Source organism: Lytechinus pictus, chromosome 3 (assembly GCF_037042905.1).
Source record: "Lytechinus pictus isolate F3 Inbred chromosome 3, Lp3.0, whole genome shotgun sequence".
NCBI classification, from domain to species: domain Eukaryota; kingdom Metazoa; phylum Echinodermata; class Echinoidea; order Temnopleuroida; family Toxopneustidae; genus Lytechinus; species Lytechinus pictus.
This window is the reverse complement of record NC_087247.1, coordinates 28,046,109-28,062,146: the sequence shown is the minus strand read 5'-3', so window position 1 is coordinate 28,062,146 and position 16,038 is coordinate 28,046,109. Positions and strand designations below refer to the sequence as shown.

The 16,038-nt window shown below is 34.9% G+C and overlaps 1 protein-coding gene across 1 annotated transcript in view; it reads right to left on the bottom strand.

Annotated features, from left to right (window-relative positions):
* Positions 1-13,198, bottom strand: part of LOC129255730 (inositol 1,4,5-trisphosphate receptor-like) — a 115,715-nt gene extending 102,517 nt beyond the window's left edge. The window contains exons 1-5 of the mRNA XM_064096758.1: positions 13,133-13,198; positions 11,283-11,398; positions 6,944-7,030; positions 5,540-5,698; positions 4,542-4,640 (exon numbers count right to left, since the gene is read on the bottom strand). Coding sequence (XP_063952828.1) covers positions 4,542-4,640; positions 5,540-5,698; positions 6,944-7,030; positions 11,283-11,375 — 438 coding nt within the window. The 5' untranslated portion in view covers positions 11,376-11,398; positions 13,133-13,198. The remainder of the gene's footprint in view (positions 1-4,541; positions 4,641-5,539; positions 5,699-6,943; positions 7,031-11,282; positions 11,399-13,132) is intronic.
* Between the last annotated feature and the right edge of the window lie 2,840 nt (positions 13,199-16,038).

Below are 16,038 nucleotides of genomic sequence, written 5' to 3'. Positions count from 1 at the left end.
GGGATACACCATACACATGCTTATGAATAAAACTAAGCTCATCATCCCAATCTAGTTCCAAGGCCACCTCATCCCTTGCACACAGCTCCCAATTAACCAAATTAATCCTTTCAATTATACAACAAAGGGTGGTTCTGCTGCAAGATGCTACATTTTACTTGCATCTCCACGCACATATGTACAATAAAGGAGAATAGAACCCTTGGAATAAGTTTATATTGCTTGCAAGAAAAAAGACACCAAAAAATAGATGTTTGAGAATAATTGGACAAATAATAAGAAATTTATGAGCATTGGTATATTGCAATTGCTAATGCTATGGAGATCCTCCCATTGGCAATGGGACCAAGATTTGTGATGTCACACATGTACAACTCTCTCCTTCTACACTATACCTGGTACCCCAAAACATCTATTTTTGCTCATTCTAACTCTTTGTCCATTTTGTGAAATCTCTAACGCATGTACTCTCATGAAAAGAACACCTGATATACAGACAGATTTGATGAAACTGTTAATATGTAACAAAAATAATAATAATGAGGAGTTGTACAACAAGTGTGATGTCACGCATCTTTATTGCATTGCCAATAGGAGGACCTTCATAATAGTGATCTCAACATTTAAATGCCCATAACTTGTTTTAATTTGTTTGTATTGTTTTTTATAATCCATACTCCTTAACTGGTTTCAAGGGTTTCAGTCTCCTTTCATCCAAAGCTTCTCCAGCTTTCATCAACCATGAAGAACATCTAATGTGTATTTCTTTGTTGTCTATTTCAAGCTTTGTTTTTTACCAAAGGAAAGAAAAATCTATATTTAGATACATTTCAAGGCATACAAAAGTCACCACTTCACTTTTTATTATAAGAAAGGAAAATCTATATTCATATTGAGTTTAGGAGCATGAGGTTGTCACTTGGCCTTCTATCATAAGACAGTAGAATCTATATTCAAATACAAGTTGAGGAATACAAAGTTATAGCTTCACACAGTAATAATGATTGTCCTTGGAAATGAATTTAAAAATTCTTTGTGTGTTTAATGAAAAGAACATTTAATGTAAAAGATTATCATTTCTAACCTAAAACAGCTGAATGAAGAAAAAAAATATTTAATCTTAATCTCCAATATTTATTAATATCAGTGCTAGTCAAGATATTAGGCTTTAATCAAGAGTATAAACAAATCGATATTTTTTGATCTTCTAATTAAGCGTTTCCAACCCCATATCAAGCCAAGGTCATACCAAATATGAAATTGATTTAATCTACATGTATTCTAACTTTTCCAAGCATATGTTTGTTTTCTTTCAACACATTTGTATTGTCCCTTAAGGCCCAGCTAAAATTTGGTAAATAAGCATGAATAGGATCAACAATGTGAATTACACATTCCAGTCATACAACTGAGGAGTTAAATCATGTTTACATCTGTTTGAATTTGAGGGTTAAATAGGAATTAGCATTATATATTTTTTATTTCTACTTCCCACAATATGGCCCTTGCTCTGATGACATAAAGCTTCATCAGAAATGTAGCCGTATTTTCATCATCAATATTCCAATTCTGAATTTGAGTATAATTATAAAAATTAGCATATTTCCTTTGAATTTTCTACTTCCCACAATATAAGCCTCACTATGATGACACAAAGATTTATCAGAAATGTAGCTGAATTTTCATTATTTATACTCCAATTATGAGTTTGAGTGTTTAATCATAATAACCATTTTCTCATTGATATTTCTACTTCACACAATATAAACCTTACTCTGATGACAAACAGCTTTATCAGAAATGTAGCTGAATTTCCATCATTAATACTCCAATCATGCGTTTGAGTGTTAAATCATAGTAACCAATGTCTCTTTGCAATTTCTTCTTCTCAAATTACAAACCCGACTTTGTCATGACACAAAGCTTAATCAGAAATGAGGCTAAATTTTCGTCATCAATATTCCAATTATGAATTTGAGTGTAAGCATTCTCTTTTGGGAATTTGTCCTTCTCACAACTTAAACCTTAAGATGACGCAAGACTTCATTAGAAACAATGAAGAACCTTGGTCTTCCCATTATGGGATGTGATCATCAGGATGTCCCTGTGTGCATATCATCACTAATTGGAAAATCAATACCAACATAGGAGCTATATCCTGCCATGGGGTGTATCATGCGTGGGCAAAAACATTTCACAGTGATTTTTTTTTTTTTGGGGGGGGCGATGAAAAAACCCCTCCCTTACATACCTTACATTTACAAGAACATGGCATTTTTGTAATGAAGCTCCTTTGAAGAAATTTCACAAGAAATAGTACTTCTACTGAATTCATCCATTAAAGGTAAAAGACAGTAGTTGCAGCGAACAATTATTTCATGAGAAAGTCTTTTAAAACGAGGTTAATCGTCAAAATATTATCATACATCTAGATCTGGTAGAATAATGTAAACTTATCTCTGTAAAATCATAAAATTGATAATTCTGATGATCACTAACACAGAAAAGCAGATGTGGTACAGTGTATTAATATTGCTTGAAAAATACCAGACTTTTGATGGAATTCTGTGCTTATTTTCCTAATTTCTCAGCAATTACGCATTTTCTTCCAGAGTTATTTGGCACGTATTTTCTATTTATACATACAAACACTTTGGTGGTAATCTCATTGTATTCTGTTCAAACTCATTTTGAGATAGTTACCACAACTGGTATTTAAATTGAAATTTCCTTAGATGAGGCTCACAAATTCGAGCTTTTTTGAAGCAAAATAGCAAATACTCTGTTGGTGAAGAGTGAAAATGCATGGATCTTGAATTGCTTTATTCTGCTCCTTTGTGATTTTTCAATACATATATAAATTGGTTTGACTTTCAATGTGATCTTTAAACACATGGACCACATGGTGGACATGATCAGTTAAACAGTTGCACTCTCCAAAGGAATGGAGTGTGTTGTGTAACCTAGATTGCCATACAATCACAATGATTTTATCTTCTTTAGATAAGCACTAAATTGTAACCTAGTATTCATGAATTTCACTCATATTCATGACAATAATCTTGCGTTTTTTAAACATTATCTGTGACCGAATTTGTTTCTTCATCAGATATAATGAATTCTACTATACTACACAAGCACAATCCAAACTAACATTTTGAATTACATGGAAACTTCATATATTATCACAAATTATACTACCATGTAAAAGTTAATTACAATAAACAAATAAAATGAATGAAAATATGTTATCAATTATTTACTCATGTATCCTTTTAAATTTACAATTTGTATAAACATCTTTTCCCTGTGAATTCTAAGGATTCATCTTATGAAAGTTCAAGAGTATAATTCTACTTAAGTTCAGAGGGATGTCGGCAAACTGCTTGTTCATAAATATTGAGAAAGGATAATAATGCATGTTCATATTTCACATTCTTTTGATTTGTGATATTATTATCTTTATCATTATTGAATATCAAGAGCTCAATTAACTATCAGAGAATTTGAAAAAATTATAAAGAGGGTTTCATCAAGAAGAATCTTCTTCTTCTTCAGTTGAGAAGAATCTTCTTCAAATTTCGGTCTTTCTATCATCTACAACTTTTGAAATTACGTTACCTAGAATCTCCTATTAAAAGGGTCAATAGCTCATCTCCATTTGCATCACATATGTTAAGTCTAGTTGAAGCACATCCCATCTTGAAAATCATACTTAAAATATATGCACATCAATACTTTTAATGAAATAAGTAATTACGAGAAAATGATCAAAGAGCCCCATCCAGTAGGCTGGAAATTTGCAATCACAATTATAAGTGATGATTTGTCTCTTTGGCTAGGACTCTTACCGACTGGTTCCAAGCCAAAGAGACTGTTCTCGTGATTACACTGTAAAACCACTGTTTAAAATTTCAAGCAAGTTGTTTCAGCCCGTCACTTTAACATCGATTGTTTAAAGTTTGGAACAAGTTGTTTAATTTTTCTTTACAAGACGTTGAAAATGTTTAAACAGCATGATTTTTATACTGTGTACAATTTGTCTAGCTGGAGGAAGTAGGTGATTGAAGCCCCCCCCCCCCCCCCGATACCAAACCAAGGAAGTCAATGACAATTTGGCAATAACCACACAAGATGCTTTAAGATTGACTTGAAGTTTGAGAGTACCAGGTATTCCCTGATTTCTTGTGATATTCTTGAAAGATATTGACTGCTTAAAAGTAAGTACTTATTAACATTACAAGAACTTCCACAGGTATTTTTCCAATATTGCAGGTATTCTTGCAGTTTGAAAGCGAATTATGAGAACTTTTCCATTTCAGGGACTAAGCTGGGCACGGACGAGGGTGCTTGGGTTGCTGGTTTGTTGACTACTCTGCGCCTGCTTATAACTTCGACAACTTATTACAAAAAAGTCTGGTTTGGGTGGGTGGGTATGTATAGGGAATGTTAGAGTAATGAACTTGTTACAAAATTGCACTAAAAGATTTTATATATTGTCTTCAAAGATTCTCATAATAGTCTTTAACCAGCACACTTACCTCTTTACACCCTGCATTATCAACCAAGTCATAGTTGCTTGCATGCAGTGGTTGCCCTGCATTGACTGGATTCAAGACTACCTTGTCACCAACCACAACCTACAGAAGGAAATACAAAAAGATTTTTAACAGATATTCCAACCCAAATGGATAGATGTTCTATTAAGACAAAAGGAAAATTTGAGTAATGACTTTCCTTTTAAGTTGAAAAAAAAATGTAATCACTATAGCTTTGGAGATTTCAAATGGGCCACAAAAAGATTTCATTGAGATGTAGAAGTTCATGTAGGGTATAGGACTACTCCTCCATTTGCTCCAATGCACAAATCACTTTCACAATCTTTACTTGGAGGGGAATGTTAGAACCAGAGAAATTAAAATATATTGGAAACAAAGAAATTAATAGAAACAAGGAGCGTGAGAAATATTGAAAGGCAGACGGACAAGCAGTGACATGTAGACATAAAGATAGGCATAGACACATATGAATGAAGACAAAGAAATAGGTAACATATGAAACGAAATAAACCAATAATAAGAGAAGCAGGAAATAAATAAGGAAATTATCAAAAGCCTGATAGGAAAAGTTTTGCTTATGATAAACATGTAAATGCAGAGATACATGTTTTATTTATGTCACAGTATCAAAACAGCAGATGTTTTGTGGCTCAATAAAGAAGTCTCAAGTCTTTGTACCATAAGGTCCAAGGTTCAAATCCCATCACAGCACTTACATCCTTTGTCAAGACTGTTATCTACATTTGCCACTCTCCACCAGATGCAGTAAATAGGTACATGTACCTGGTAGGAAGAAAATTGAATGGAGTTCCTTGAAAGTTCGAGTGCCAGATCACGGTAGCCTTGCTAAAGCTGGGGTAACAATATTCAGCACCCAGAAACATTGCTTTGACCACTATATAAATCTTGCATATTATTCTTATCACTATAACATAGGGGAAAGCTATCAAAAACTATATCACTAATTATATAATACTTACATTGTCTCCCTGTGATCTAAGTTTGTAAAAAGGCACAATGTACAGCCAGGAACCTTCGTTACCATTGGCATCGAGAGTAACACGCATTGCATTCTTCTCCAGAAGAGCCGGCAAACGTTTATTGACTGTCAGAAACTTGTTGCTCTTCAGATGTAGTAACTGTTTTAAAGGTACATATTTACTATTAGTCTTTGTTTTATAATAAAAGATAAATTTTCGCTCTTCAGGGGACTATTGCAGAACGAGTCGCTACGCAACTCGATAATAAATCAAGCGCAAGTCCCTATGAGGCATGTTTCATTAGTTGAAAATTAATTTGTTTCATTTTTTGGTTGCATTTGATAGCAATTCTTTCTGAAACGGACCCATACTTTAAGTATGAAGTTCACACAAATATAAATTTCTTGTGTTTTACATAGGTACATATGTAGAGTAAAAAACAACTTATCGCTCTTTACATGCAATATCTTTAACACATAAAATCTTAAAATCCACCATCTTGTAATAAAGTTAAATTCTTAATCTTATAGAAGAAATATTGAAAAAAGTCTTCTATGGTAGTAATCTTCTTCATTTAAGTGCAAAGGTCAGTCTGCAAATCGAAAAAAAAATTCTACTTAAACATATGCTTAAAAAAATACATTTTGAAGCTATTGGTTTAAATATATATATCATTTAGAGTTTGGTCTATATTTCAACCTTTGTGAATTACTGAAAAACCAGGTTAATTTCTCACACTTGATACAAGATAAAATTTTCCTGTCGTCTTTCGCGAATATACCATATTGGAAAGAATAACTCATTATCCCCAGCAGAGTGATGTATGAATCCTTCTTGAATAATCTAATTGACCTTGATGCTTTTATTTATGAAAGATTAATAGGATCATACTTCACCAATACTACATCTGTACTATTCATAATTAAGTACCAGTTGAAATACAGCTGCAACTATTTCTAACTGTGATTATTGCAAAACCGATATTAACAGTGAAAATATTGGAGGCATAAATGTTTGTTCATGTCACCAAATCTCTAGTATTCATATTACTTGTAATTAAGTACCAGTCAAATTATATAATTGCAAATGCTATGAATTCACCAAAGTACTGATTAATATATTATAGTAAACATACTACTTACTATGAATATTGCATACAAATACCTGTGTGATTTTATTTCCCCTTGTTCTTCATATCTCTATTTAAAAAAAATCATTTTCCCCCCAACTTCAAAGTTCAGTTCAAAGGATATAAAATAGTCTTTTCTATTGTTCTATACCATTTTTTTCCAAATATATTGTATAATTTACTAAAATATGTACCTTACTGTACTTTCCCTTCTAACTTTTTCTTTCTTTCTGTCCTTTCCACCCCACCCCCGTTCCCACCTCTCTCTCATTTACCTGAATGACACTGCCATATTGGATCACACTGCCCAGTAGTTTCTTATTCTCAGAGTCGTTCTGCTTCTTCTCCAATTCTGATGCATGCTGGATAAAAATAAAGACAAAAAACAAATATTAATTCATCTACCTCATAACTTAGAAAGACAAGTAGTGAACCAAAATAAAGGTTACACTATTCACCCAACAAACACTGAGCAATTAAAACAATCAGTTTTTGTGAGTACCCCTTTGGCTTGGAACCATCTCCCACCTGACGTAGTGAACAGCATATCACTAGAGGTGTTCAAGTCAAAGATCGAAAAGAGCCACCTATTATACGACTAGATATCACCGCGCCCTCTCTCACCCGCTGCATTCATACCAATTGGTTCAGCAGTGTACACATCCAGATCCAGATCAGATCCAGATCAGATCCAGACCACCGAAGTCCTTGCAATGTTTTTTTTTTTTAATGCAAGTTCTGCATGGAAGCCCACATACTATCTTTCTTCTATCTACTTGTAGCGACTTGAACTTTTTCTTCATTCATCAAGTCACAACTTTTTTCTAAATTGTAAATACATTTTAGACATCCTTCATTACATCGTTTATTTCATCCGTGGAGACAGCCAACAACAGTGTTTTTTTTAGTTACTCCAATCACGGAACATCTTATTGTTTTCGCGAGCCAATCACAGGCATTTAATCGCACATGGAAAAACTTAGCAAAACCTTCACTTTTCACATGTGCTCCTGAGTTTTCCATCTCGCGGTCATGTCACTTTTTGGATGATATTTTGGATACAATTTTCGTTATTTTACATCAACTTTTACTGAGCGTAATTCCTACAGCTTTTTGGAAATTCGCATCTTTTGTTCAGTGTTCATCTACATCATACCACAAGTTATTGTTACAACGGGAAAGTGCAATCTTTTATTGAACTAAGGACTTTGTGATTCGCGATCCTGGCTAGCTAGTTCGTGTTCGCGATATCGCCACGCGTTTGTGTGTCGAACTTCATCTCAAGTAGTTCGCTCCGCTTCGAAGCATTTCTTCGCATCGCGTGTGTGTATCTCGGAAGTCTGATTAGTGATTTCGATTTTTGGATTGGATCAAACAAGATTTCAACTCCTTTCCCCAGTTACCTCGGCAAGATCGATAAGAATTGACAAATCATTATTTCATATCTTCCATACTAATGCACACTGAATGATTTTTTGTATTTTTAAGTCAGTTACCAGGTAGCCACTTTAGCTCTGGTAAACTGTTCTCTCAGCCAGCCCTGCATAAAATACTGCATTTACCTAACTCACCCTTCTCCATTCTAATAAGCCGTGCACTCTGACAAGCAAGTACAGAAGGCCCTGTTTTCAAAATTCTTTTGAGTAAGACTCAGCCAGGGATTGAGCCCATGACCTCCAAACCATGAGGCGAGCACATACATGGACAGTACATGTGGACTGAACCAACAGATAATGCAGATTGCAGACTATTTGTATATTTTACAAAAATTATATTTCATGGGTTGACTACATACTGCAAAGGTTTGTTTTTATTAAATTCTATACAGTGAGAAAATCATAGGTATATATATCAAAATCAAGGAAAGTTATGAGATCCAACAACCAACAATGAACAATGAAACCCAACATACGACAGGTTGTTAGTTTCAGATAATCGTATGTGACAAAAGTGTATTAATATTATTTGGGGTTTTTTGGTAATAATTTCGGCACCACACATGTAGGCTATAATGTAGCAATAGAGTTTTTTTTTCCTAAATTCTCAGCAATACCACATTTTCCACCAGAATGATCTGTCACATAATTTTTATTCTTTAATAATATACATTTTATCAGATCCTCTTGCTGGTCATTTTATCAGATTCTCTTCCAAGTGATGAGATCTTTACCAGAGCTGGAATTCGGTTATGACTAAAACATTGGCATAAACATCGTTATACCTGATATCCCTGACAATGGGACTAGTGGGAAATCTAAGAGTTCAAGATCATGCTATCTGAATAGAGTCACTCCTATTTGAGTCCCAGGTCTGCATGGATACACAAACACTGAGTGTAATTCAATCATATACCAATATACGATTACATACAAGTAGTTAGAGATGTACATACTGTACATGTGGTACATTTAGCCCATGGTAATTTGGGAAGTATACGTACTGTAGGCATGTTGGAGGATGTATAATACTGATATGACTTCCATGTCATGAATACATTCTTCCATAATTTAACATGTTGAAGTAACATAATCTCACTAGACTCACTTTTTGAGCTACACAGCAGAAAAATACGCATCTCACATCAGTATGTGAGTCAAAGATTTCATTTTGTTATTCATTGTACATCTAAATGCATATTCAATTCAAGTTTAATGAATCATGTTATAATCTTGATTATCACAATTTTCTTGATAATTTGCATTTTATCAAATTTGTTGAAAATGAAATAAATGAAATGAAAAATATGATGAAAATTTAGCTTCAGAAAATATATTCAAAATATCCTGTGCATGAACATCACAATATTCCTTTTTACCCTTATCAGAAAAAATATGACAACACTTTTTTTTTCTAATGGGTGAATGCATCAATACAAATGTAATGATAAATGTCTTATGACCTGTCTGCTACTGAGTTATCAAATTCCCATAGACTCTGTAGAGAGACCACCCAATTCAAGCAGTCAACGAGATAAAGAAAGTCCCAGGTTGAGAATACTGAACACATTTTTTTTCAAGTTTACTTTTCAATCCTGATGGCAACCACACATTGTTTGAACGAGAAACAGCCTTTTTTATTAGAGTTCTACCAATCAGATGAACCTCTTTGAGGAGTCTTTGGGGAATAACTTTAAAAATCACCCATCTTTACACAGGGGCGTGCCGACACCCGCAAATAGAGTCCTATGGTGAATAAGTGAATCATATCTGTTTTGTTAGCAAATTATGTGTTATTTGTGATGTTATGAAGGTGCAGAAAGAAGATCAGGATTCATGTATGAAGTTCAATTCAACTGGGCAATATTTAATCAACATACTGTACTGTTTGACAAATTTGTTTTCCACACCCTTTATTTAGATTTGCTTGGAGTACTTTACAATAAATTCTAGTGATGGCAATACTGATCTCATCCCTTCTCTCATTTCTTCTTTTCTCTCCTTCTCCTCCTCATTCTGCTATCATATTTGATACCTCTCTCCATTTTTATTTTCTCCTCCTCTTCCTCCTCCCCCTCCCCTCCCCCTACTTTAGTCTTTCAATGACTGTGTTATATATAGCTAGAGACTACTTTTAGAAAATACCTTAGGATAATATTACCAATACAGAGCACAAGTTGATTCTTAATTTTATTTGAGATCTTTTTTACATTTTGAAAGGAAAGGTTTCTGTTTTGCTACTTGGTAACAGTTATTGTAGTATGAACTATTGAGTAGTGAATTGGTGTGTTTCCATTACATCATGTTATCAATACAGAGCCAAGCCTTTTAAAATCAATCAGAAAGATAGTTTAATATTCATTCTTAGGTCCTTGTATATAAAACAAACTGTATAAAGACCATATGACCATATTACATATGGCAAGAGGAAAAAATCAAAATAGGTTTTTGATGCAGGTAACACGACCCCGGCTTTACAAGGCTTTCAATTACATACTGTAAATATATGCAGGTACAAATTGTATGCATACACAATGAAGGATACAGGGGCAACCAAAAATATCAAGCCAACATAATGTGAAAATCATCTTGCTTATATTAGTACATGTATATGTGGATCATTTATTTCTCACCTTTCAAGTAATATGTACTACTCTACAACTGGGTATATTATTTCAGAGCTTTCACTTTAAAAAAAAAAGAATTCTGGTTATACCGTTCTTCTTTCGAGTCTGTAATTCACATTATCTAAAAGATGGGGAATCAGTTTACAATATTAAGATTTTAAAGTAAATGTTTCAGAAATTATTGTAATGAACTATTTTGTTATTGTTTTGGGAAAGAGAGGTTTTCACTAAAATGGTAGAAGTCACATTGGAATGCAGTGATGCAAACTGTGCAAAAACTGAAATCATAGTTTGTTTCATTTTGATCATGATGACTGGCTCATTTTTAAACAGAAATTGTGGATACAAATCCCAGCCATATCATTATTTCCTTCAGCAACAAATTGATTCATTTGTGTTGCACTCGATCCAGGTAAGGTCAATGCGTGCCAGGTAGGAAGTTTTAATTCCTTGACTGAGCACTGCTTTAGCTCAAGCTAAAGCCAGGGTTGTGCTTTGAATCCTCTGGCAAAAATGCTACATATAAATCCAGCAATTATTAGTACACCTACTTGTAGTTTCTTGAGTAAGACGGCATCAGTGGCAGTGGATATGGTTGGTTTAGCAGACTTCCAGAACTGCTTCTGAGCAGTGTACCGGTTCATAGGACAGATCTTGAAAAGGCAGTCTAGGACAATAAAAAGAAATTAAAATATTCAACAATTAAAATATTACATATTTCTACATTAAAAAATTAGCAATGCAACCTCTACCCAATTGCCTATGAATACCATATTGGCAAGTATAACTAATTCATCTCCAGGGCACATTCTTATTTATTAAATCTCTTTGACCTTGATATTTACATGGAAGATTAATATGATTATACTTCACCAATAATACATCTGTGGCATTCAGTACCAGTTGAAGTAAAGCTGCAAACATTTCTAACTGTAACTATTGCAAAAAATAATGGAGGCATAAATTCTGATTTTTTTGTCATTATTGTTTTGGGAGGGGTTGATTCAGTGTCATGCCGGGGAAATAATATCCATGTCCTTTGGAAGTGCAGAGAATCAAATCATAATTTGATAATATGCATTATGCGGTAACCAGTTGAAGTAAAGCTGCAAATATTGCTAACTGTGATTATCTCAAAACAGATAACAGCGAAAATATTTGAGGTATAAATTTTGGAGATTATTATTGTTTTGGGAGGGGTTAAGAGCAGAGAGACGCTATATTCATATTTGATATGCACTATACAAGAACTGTTTACTATTATTATTATAAAAATATTTTTAAATTGGCGAAGCATCGTACACACATGATCACATACATGTACAATTCCTAAAGAGACAACAGTAGGCGGTGCTGCACCATCCCGAGTTTGCTCAATCTCGAGATTTTAGCCCGATCGGCCCTCTTCGCGATTAATCTCGAGATTCAAGAAACCCCGTCTGCACCATCGCAAGAAGAGCGATTCCTGCTCGAACGAGGCATCGATGCATTATGGTCTGACACCGTGAATTAATAATTCCGAGTGCGTCTGCACCTACGAAATAGCGTGATAATTCGTAAAATAGCGTGCTATTTTGCAAATAATCCCAAGTTGACTTGGGATTCAATCTTGAGATTAATCCTACGAACTAGCGCGATAATTGCGTCTCCATTGCAAATAATCTCGAGATTGTTCAGATCGGGATAATTTGCCGGATCAGAAATAGCGCGCTAATTTGAAAACTCGGGATGGTGCAGACGGCCCTAGTGTTCATACCCTGAGCACTCCAACAAACTACTTGTACATGTACAGACAATAAAATCTAAAAGATATACTTAATACACTGAACAAAATTGTCCAGCTCTTTAAATAGCATTACAGATGTTCATGTAAACTTATACAGTGCATCCCACAAAAATGGACACCCATTTTCAGAGATGGATTTCACAATGATTAAGTATGTTTTTACCATAAATTTGATATTTATCTAAAGAGTGGAATCTTGTCTTCAATTTGAGACCAACAGCTTAGCAAATCGTTCACGCATGGCAGATTACAACAATATTCATCAAGGAATATCGGAAACGATTTGCAAGGAAACTCATGTGTGAAACTGACTGCACTCTCATTTCAGGGATCAGTGAGAGAATCAAAAGAAAGAATCCAAAAGAAATGCTAATGAGTCAATCATCAAATAAGCACAGTCGTTGTATCATGAACCAATCTTGTTCAATTGTCTGCGCAACTTGATTTTGACATTGTAAATTCAAACTTATCTTGCTCAAATGTATGTTATATTAGGTATCAAAATATAAAGGAATAATTTAATTGATGTATTCATAATTTGTGACAGGGGAATCCCAGTTAACTTTTTTTTCTGGGACACACTGTATATTCTGGGTAGGAGTACTATAAACCTACCTCTGAATTTTTTGGGGGGATTGGAAAGGTCACCAGCATCAGGCTGCACTACACATCTGTCATCAACCAACCTACACATTGGAAAAGAAACAAAAGAAAAAAGTGTGATGAAGTAAAGAGGTGTAATAGCTCGGTCAGTATAGACATGGACCTATTACGAATGGACATTCAACGAGAGCATTTTATGACCACCACCTGTTTCCAGCTGTCAAAATTGCTGTCTAACCCTTAACTTTCTCTTTACGCGGTTTTTACGACGACCGCCCGGGGCGATTGTTTACACAAGCTCCTTTCGGCCGATGATCGTCACCGATCGATCACTGGCCCTCTTTCGACCAAAGACGGTCATGTTGTAGCCCCGATTGCCAATAGGGAAAGTCCCTACATTACCTAGAATGCAATGCGCAGTTCATATCCGGTTTTTCAGTACATTATTTTAGGCTGTCTATAATGTGCGATTGTCGTCTGTCCATCAAAAAAAATCCTGTTAAATTTCATGAATCCTGTGGAATTTTATGCCCAAATGAAAATCAACTTCTGACCGAAGGTAAGCGCTACTATCGACATCAATACTGTCCGAAAAAGATGAAGTTTTAACGTTTTTCCGCAGATTTTTTCGTCGAATTTCAACTGCTTTTTTGCCGTAGATATACGGATCTGCAAGGTGATGTCAATGCATTTCATTTCCGGTTGTTAGCGATGTACGTAAAAAATACGTTTATGCACGCCTGTTTTCTTGTTTCTGCTATCATTTTCATAGCGCTAACGTTCGCTGCTGTGCGTTGCTTTTGATAAAGTGAACGAACAACATCGCAATGGGTAGGAGCAGCGTACAATTGATGTCCGCTGTCCATCAGTGAGAGCGTGTTTTACGACCAGCTTGATGGGTGTCAGCTGCCAGCGCTCTGTTTATAAAAGGATTAGCGGCGACGGTCTTTGGGTCAAAGGAGGGGATTCGTTGAATGTCCATTCGTAATAGGTCCATGGTATAGAGGTGGGTTCACAATATCATGACCTGGATTCCATTCCCACTTGTTGCGCTAGTGCCTTCGGAATTACGAACCTCATTTCGTTTTCGGATTAACGTACCTTCGGAATTACGAACCTCACTTCGTTTTCGGACTAACGAACCGTCGGAATTACGAACCTCATTTCGTTTTCGGACTAACGAACCTTCGGAATTACGAACCTTCGGAAATACGAACCTTCGGAATAACGAACCTTCGGAATATCCGAACCTTCGGAATATCCGAACCTTCGGAATAACGAAGCTTCGGAATTACGGTTGTATGCGGATTTTACGACCAAATTATGCTGCTATTAGCCGCATAATTGGGTTTTATTGGGTTTATGAAAGGGGTATCAGTTCCATTCTGATTTGGTTGGTCCCGAACTAGCATCGATCATGGATTTATAGTTCAGGTGAGCTCATGCAAGAAATCCCTAAGCTACATGTATATGAAAACAATGAAATAAATGATCTTGCATTTTTTTTGTGTCTAAAAATCATCTTCAGGCAGGTTTGAAAGATCAACATTTTGAGTTAACAAATTGACTAACAAGTAAAGAAATTTGAAATCATCACTTAAGGCTAATGTGGTGTTTCCGTTGCCATGGAAATAGTGACGTACAGTATATACCATCATTACTTTGATGCAAAACAATCGTCATTCTCAGTCATACCATTGCACTGACATCTTTTTTTTTCTCCTTTTAAATTTTTTCCCTTTGATAATGGTATGTATGTGTGATGGTGAGGCTAGTAATCGGAGAACATGCCCCCCCCCCATAAGTTCAGAAAGAAAAAAAATATTGTACACTTGTGTACTTGTGAATTGTTCAACTTCAAATATCATAAACACAAAATGAATATCTTGCCAGCATCTCCTTAAACAATGTATTTGAAATCATTGTTAGTCTATTGTAATATTTTTTATGTAACATATGCCATGATAACAAAATCAACCAGGTGGGTGTTTCATTATTAAGCTGTTCGTAAGTTACGAGCGACTTTACGAACGGCATGTGATCCTTTCTTATATTGTACGATACACACCAGGGTCCGTAACACAGAGGTTAGCGATTAATCGTATGCTTGATTTCTTTGATTGATTGTACATTGTAGTCAATGGAATCGATTGTAGAATAGTGTTCTACGATCATTGCTAAGCTTTGTGTTATAGGCACCAGATTTTCAAGTGTTGATGTAGTTCCTAATAAAGGGTCACCAGTCGTTCCTAACAGCTTTATGAAACACCCATCTGCACTGCAAGAAGAAGAAAGTTTCACAAAAAATCTCAGAAAAGCCATTCTTTCTTTTTATTTTCTCCTCGAAATAAATTTAAATGGCATTCTTTTTTAAATTTGACCAACCAGTCAACCACAACCAAAATATTTTGGCCGACCGTGTATTGCAAACTTATCACCCAAAGCAGCAAAATTACATGTAGCTCAATCCAAGTCAGACTCACTGCCCATGTACATGTACTGCACTTTTCATTTCTTATCAAGAAATTCACTTCATGTTTGTAAATGTTAAAACATGCTCTGCAAACCATCTGCCCAAAATATCTTTTTTTCTTGTCCCCTTTGGAGCCTTTGCATTGGTCTTCATTTTACAATCCATCTTTTGGATATTTTCCCCCAACAGATGACAAAACATTAAAATACAGGTGTAGAATTTTCTATTTCTTTGAGCAAGGTTAAAAAAGACCAATGAGTGTGTTACCTGTTAAGTACTTGATGAAGGTCTGTTTCATCACATTCATCAAAATGAGCAAAACAAAATCCCCCATCTTTGCTATTTAAAGAGAGGTTGGCAATGGAAGCCAAGCTCTTAAGATTTAACCACTTGCTAACAACGAAGGCTTTCAATTCTGGCTTGAAAGCATCATGTTATACTTTAA